Here is a 6544-nt window from a genome sequence, read left to right on the forward strand (position 1 = left end):
AGCACGTGGGTGCGTTCACGCTGTCTGCACTGAGACCTTTCCTCACAGACCCTCCATTCCTACCACTAAAGCAGTAAGAGTCCTTTCCTGTCTCCAAAGCAGCTAGAGGAGGGTGACAGGACGGCTGGCCCAGGCCATTAGCAAGAAGGCTCTGAATCAGGGCCCAAGCGATCCCCGAGCAGGTCAACCCGGAGCCCCCCTCCGTCTGCTTGTCTCCGTGGTCCACCCTGGATCCCAGGGGCCTGGGGTTCTCTGCCAGCTGTGGGAGCCATGGTTTTCCCCTGCCTGGGGCTCCCCTCTCACCCTCAAGGAACGAAGGAGGGTGAGGGGCCGGGGAGTGCCTGGGCGTGGAGGCTGGGGGTTTACACGCGTGTGCAAGCATGTCTGCGTGTGAGCCCAAGATCAAAGAGGTGACCCTGCGGCGGCGGCGGCGGCAGCGGCAGTGGCAGAGGGCTGCTGGCTGGCAGGCAACGCCAAGCCGCCAAGCCGAGTGGAGTCAGGGAGGCCAAGGGCTGGGAGCCTCCGGCTCTCCAGACCTTGGGGGCAGCCAGCCAGGGGATCAGGAGCACCTGCCAAGCCCTTGAGCCCAGAGCCCCAGCAGTAGGTCCCCAAGGCTCTGACACCCCCAGGAGCCCCTGCGGGCTCAGAGGTCCTTTCCCACAAAACACCTCCCCCAACTCCTGCCCTGTCCACCCCCCCACCCCACAGCTGTCTGCCTCTAGCCTCCAGTTCAAAGAGCTCAGTAGTTGTTTTCTTCTTTTTTATTAATGTTATATATAAAGATGGGTCCAATAAGAAAGCAGAAATGAGAAGGCTGGGAGGGGGTGGGAGCTGGCTTCGTTCCTGTCCCCCTGGGATGGGGACTCTTCCAGATCCCCCGTGTTTCTCCTCGTGCCTGCACCTCCCACCAAACCCAAATCCAGCCGGCGCCCGCATCTCTGTTTCTCTCAGCTTGCGACCACGACGACGCACGGTCAGGTACATCCAGGAGGAAAGGGCCACATAAATAGGAAACCACAGTAGGGAGGCGGCTGCTTCTCTCTCTCTGTTGCTTTTAAAAAAATACATACTATATATATAGCTACAGTCGTCTACGTCTCTCCTTTGCTTCGATGTTTGACCACATCAGGGGTGGAAGAAAAGTTAGCTCCGGGGGGAACATCTGGGCCAAGAAGGGGCAGTTCCCCCGGGCCCTTCAGACAGCCACCCCCTCACCCCTAAATGCACGGAGTTATAACCCTCCCCTTGCTCCCCCGGTGCACCTCGCCCCGACGTGCTCCATCTCCACGGCCACCGGAAAGGGGGTGTTTGGGGGTTTGTCTTGCCTGGTGTCTCCTTGGAGATGTGGGGTTTGGCGCAAAAACTGCCAACTGGCTGGAGGAGAGGAAAAGGTGGGAAGAGGTGGGGAGGGGGAGGGGGCGAGCAGAGGTGCCCGCGCAGGGGAGATGGGTCCTATCTGTGAACAATGCCCTTTGTCTTCCTATTTTTCAACAGCTTTTGAAACCAAAGTTGTGCAAAGTCCTGTACAGGGAAGAAGAAGTGGGTCCTCACGGGAAGGACGCCTGGGAGCCGCCCCTCCTTTGTGACCGGAGCCGGGAGCGGGTGGTGGGGAGCGCCTTGAGTTCTTCCCTCCACTGAAGCCACAGATGGGAAAAGCGTCCCTTACGTGGGGGGCTTCTCTTTGGTTGAACCCTCCAATCTTAAATGAGGGTGAGCAGTTCAAGGCGGGGCTCCTCGAGGTCCCTACCCTGAGTCCCCGTCTCCAGTTCCAATGTCTTTTTGGCAGAGGGGATGCTCAGGAAGAGGGGTGGGCAGCCACAGGTGGCTTGGGAGGAGGAGCTTAGGCCTGGCAGGTCCCGGGATCCACAGTGCCTGGTGCCCCAGCCCAGGGCCTTGACTTGCTGCAGTCTCCCCAGTCCCCCAGGCTGGGGACCGAGCACTGCGTTTTAGAATCTGGAAGGTGATGAGCCGCTTATAAAGCCAATCCAGGCTCTTGGAGCAGAAGGGAAACAGCTGTCCCCGCTGGAGTGGGGTGCCCAAACATCTGGGGGGCACCCCAGTGCCTAGGCAGGGGGAGGGAGGTTCAGGGGGCATCCTTGGTCCATGCAAATTTCATCTGGAAGCTCTTGGGTCCCTGGAGGAAGGGGCAAGGGAGAGGGGAAAGGGGACGCCTTTCCCCCCTGTGCTTCTCCACGATTCCTGAGTGTTGGCTAGGACGGAGGCGCCTTGCTGCCCGGTCCTGGGGTTCCTTCGTGAGAGGTTCAGGCCAAGTGGGTGCTCAGTACACAGCCCCAGGGTTGGGCGGGGGCCCTGGGGAGGCATGGTGCAGGGTGGCTGGTTGAGGCGGCTGCTGCTGTAAGTGGGGTCCACTCAGGTTCTGTGCGTGGTACCAGGAGTTGGTGGGGTCGTCCAGGTAGCTGGGGGAGGCACTGTATGGGAGCGGCGGGGGCAGCTGGCTGCGGGCAGGGGCCGGAGTGGAGTGGGAAGAGGTGTCCCAGAGGGCGGGTGATGGTGGTGAGTTGCAGGCCATGGAGTCGCTGTTGTTGGGGCTGTGCTCCAGGGGCACCTCGCCATTCTTATAGAGCTTCTTGAATTTGGAGCGGCGGTTCTGGAACCAGATTTTCACCTGCCGGGTGGAAGAAAGGGGGAGCTAGTTAGCTTCTCACAACGCTGAGTGAAAACCCATCAAGGAATCGAGCCTAGAGAGGGCCAGGCTAGCAACCACTGTCACACAAGACCCAGGCTAAACCTAGGCATCTCGACTCCCAAGCCAGCACCTTTTTTTTTTTTTTCCCTATCTGGGGCTAGAACTTTGGCTAGAAACTTTGGACTGCCTAGGTCCTAGTTCTGCTCTGCCACTTACTGTGTGACCTTGGGCAAGTTACTTCACCTCTCTGGTCCCTGCCTTCCTCATCTGCCAAATGGGGATGATGGCGGCACATTACCTACCTTAGAGAGTCATCACGACGCTCAAATACGTTAAGACAGAGAAAGAACTTAGAATAGCCAGCCATTCAGTTAGCGCTGACTAAAGGCAGCCCAGGTGGGAGATGGGCTGTTTGGGGCATTTTTTCATGAGGCACCCATATGCCGAGGTGCACAGGTACCCAGAGACAAACACACACCCACATAAGCATCTGCATGCGCAGGAACATACAGACTCACAAGTTCACACAGACAGCAGACTAGAAAGATACACGCATGCACAGATACACCCAGAGAAACTCCCCACAAACATGAGCACCCACATTCACACGCTCAGGCACAGAGGAGCCCTCCAGGGCTGGCTAATGGGGGTGACCTGGGGACTCAGGAGCAGGTGAGCCATGATTCCCCAAATTTCCCTTGGGGTATCCCCCTCCCCCTGCCACTCCCCACCCCATGACTGGTACAAACAATGAATCAGCTCCTCCGGGTGACCCAGATTCCGGGGACTGGGCCCCACGCAGCCGCAACCCAGGCTTGCCTGTCAACACCTGCAGGGAGCCAGGCATCCGCCACTCCGCCCCTGAGCAGGGACAGGCTGCTGGGGGGCTTTTGGGACAGTCTGAGGGGGGCGGGAGTCCCACCTCTGAGTCCCCTATTCCCCTTTGTGGGAAATCTCTGTTCTCCGCTCCCAGGCACACAAAGGGGTGGAGCATTTAGGAGCTGGGCAGGAATGTGGTGTTGTGTTTGGATGCAAGCACACATTTTTGTACACGCACTCACCAGCGTGCGTGGTCAAGTACGCGTGGTGCCCTTCCAGCTATAAACACAATGACCCATGAAAGGTCTCACCCCTCACGTGGGCATTCCCACAGATACACAGACCCATTCGCCCATGTGCAAATGTACAATGCATATGCACATGTATGTACACCTCTACACACACACACACACACAAACACACCTAGCCTGGGGGAGGACAGGTGTGGCTTCCTATCAGGTCAGTGACCAGCACTTTTAGGGGCTGTGAGAGCTGGCGATTCTGGAGTAGAGGGAGGACACCTCTCCTTGTGACACACAACACACACACACACACACACACACACACACGGTCGCACAGGTTCACAGATACGCATGCCTGTACACGTGCGAATGCACAAAACTTCCAACAGAGGTTGCGATCCAGGGGCCCCTCCACCCCCAGGCAAGGGTTCCGAGGGCCTGCAGGGAATTTTAGAGTCCGTCCAGGCTCAGCGGCGCCTGGGGAGCCCTCGCGAGGTCCTGGGCGGCTCCATCGAGCCTCCGCGGCCCTTGACCGCCCACCACTGACCTGCGTCTGCGTGAGGCCCAGCTGCGCGGCCAGCTCAGCGCGCTCGGGCAGCGCCAGGTACTGGGCCTTCTGGAAGCGGCGCTGCAGGGCGGCCAGCTGGTAGCTGGAGTAGATCGTGCGCGGCTTTCGGACTTTCTTAGGCTTCCCGTTTACCATGCGCACTTCAGCTTCCGGCTCTTCCTTCACGGACACTGCGGGTAACAGACCAGACGGTGGGCGGCTCAGCCTCGGCCAGCGACCCAGGCGCCCTCCAGGGCCCCGCGGGCCGCCCCACCGACTTGCCTCAGGACTTCCCGGCTGCGCGCTCCGCCGCCGCAACTGCAGCCAGCGCCCCAGGAGGGAGCCGCGGCCGCAGAGCCGGGTCGGCGGCCGCCCACGACGTGCTGCGCCGGCGACCCCCAGACGCGCACGGCCGCCGCCTAGCCCTCCGCGCCTTCCCGCTCGCCCCCGGGGCCCGCAGCTCCCCGCCACCCGCTTGCCCGCCGCCCTCTCACCCGCACCTCGCCGTCACTCGCTGCTCTCGCTCTTTCCCTTTGGTTTCCCTTCCTTTTTAAAAAAAAACTTTCAATTTTAGAATTGTTTTGGATTTTTCAGAAAAGGTGCAGACACTCCCTTCCTCCTTCCTTCGCCCTTTCCCTGGTTCCTTTCTTCTGTCCATTCTCTCACTTTGTCCCTCCACGTTTCTCTTTTGCTGCGTCCATTTCTCTCTTTTTCAGACTCTCCACTCTCCGTTCCTGCTTCCCTCTGTTTTCCCGTAATTCTGAGGGGTCTCTCTCCATGTCCCCCCCTCACCATCCTCCAGCTCAGATCCCAAGCAGGGTCGCAGAACTTCCAGCGCCCACTGCCGACTCTAAGACCCCTGCAGCCCGGTGGAGGACCGCCTGCTGAAGGGCCCGGAAAGCACCTGGATTGGGAGGTTCTCTGACCATCCACGGCCCCCTCCTTGCTCACCTTGCTCACCCCGACCCTCACCCAGGACCGCCGCGCCCCGCGTGCACCACGCCCCAAAGGCGCGCGGTTTGGGACTCCAAGGTCGTCTGTCTGCTCGGGGGCTCGTTTAACCCACTTTCTCTAAGTTCAAACCTTAGTACATTTCTTACCCGGGACGCTTCGCTCGACTTCGGCTCCAATTCCTTGCCTTTCTCTCACTCGGGAACCTCCCTCCCAGTGTCTCTCACCCCCTTGCGACCCCGTGGTCCTTACCTGGGTCCTGAGCGGGCAGCGGCTGCTCCCGGTAGGCTCCGTATTGCCGGTAAGAGGCTCCGTAGGTATATTCCGACTTGGGCGAGTAAGCGCCCGTGCCTGCAAGCCCATTGAGATTGAACTGGTGGTGATAGGTGTAGGGGTTCACGGTCTGGCCATAGGGCTGGCCCGAGTAATAGTCGTGCTGGGGAGCGCTGTAGTAGCCCAGATCAGTGACGGAAGACTCGGGCAGGGTGGGCGAGTCCTTGGAACCCGCATGGCAGCTGAGCGAGCTGGAGATATCGGTGAGGATGCTGCTGAGCTTGCGATCGAAGGAGCCACTCATCCTGGCGGGCGCCGCGCCACCCACCCCGGGCTGGCCTCGGCCGGAGCGCCGGAGCGAGCAGGAGCGCGGGGGAGGCGGAGGAGACCAAGCGGGGGTGTGTGTCCGGAAGGCGAGGGGAGGGCCCGGCCGCGTCTCTGGGGAGGGTCGGCGGAGGGGCGCTTAGACCATCGCCGGTCTTCGGGCGGTCGCGACGCGCCTCTCCTCGCGTCCCAAGCCACAGTCAAATGCTGCCAGCTCCGCCCGGCCAGCCGGTTATAGACTCAATAGTGGAGTCGCCGAGGGAGGCCCCAGCGCTCTGATTGGCTGCAAGTCTTGCCTTCCAGGCAAAACACGCTCCTGCGCTCTTTCGTTCTCTCTCTCTCTCTCTCTCTCCCTCTCTCTCTCTCATTCTTTGTTGTTACTCAACACACACACATACACACACACTCTCTCTCTCACACACACACTCACACACATATTCACACAGACACCCCCGTTCCTCCTCTGTGGATCCTTCCCCCGGCCCAGATAAACGCCTGATGCCTCTGAAGGAAAGGGTGGGCGGGCAGAGGGTGTCTCTTAAGAGCCCCCCCAGGATCCGTCCGTCTGTCTGTCTTCCCGGCTGGGGGTGGAAGGTGGGCTCAGGTGCAATAGAGAAGGAAGGGATTTTGCCCATTGGGTGTTTTTGAACGGAGGTGGTCTAAGGGGTGTGTGTGTTTGGGGGGGGGCGGGGGCGCTGGGCAAATAACAGACAGACAAACATGCCCAGAGCGACAAGGACC

At 60.2% G+C, this 6544-nt stretch overlaps 1 protein-coding gene across 1 annotated transcript; it reads right to left on the reverse strand.

Annotated features, from left to right (window-relative positions):
- Positions 747–6023, reverse strand: DLX3 (distal-less homeobox 3). Its single transcript, XM_003131590.5, has 3 exons — positions 5459–6023; positions 4256–4446; positions 747–2626 (listed from the first exon to the last, which is right to left on the reverse strand). The coding sequence occupies exons 1-3, from the start codon at positions 5781–5783 to the stop codon at positions 2279–2281; spliced, it is 864 nt and encodes a 287-aa protein (XP_003131638.2). The 5' UTR covers positions 5784–6023; the 3' UTR covers positions 747–2278.

This window comes from Sus scrofa, chromosome 12, assembly GCF_000003025.6.
Source record: "Sus scrofa isolate TJ Tabasco breed Duroc chromosome 12, Sscrofa11.1, whole genome shotgun sequence".
NCBI classification, from domain to species: domain Eukaryota; kingdom Metazoa; phylum Chordata; class Mammalia; order Artiodactyla; family Suidae; genus Sus; species Sus scrofa.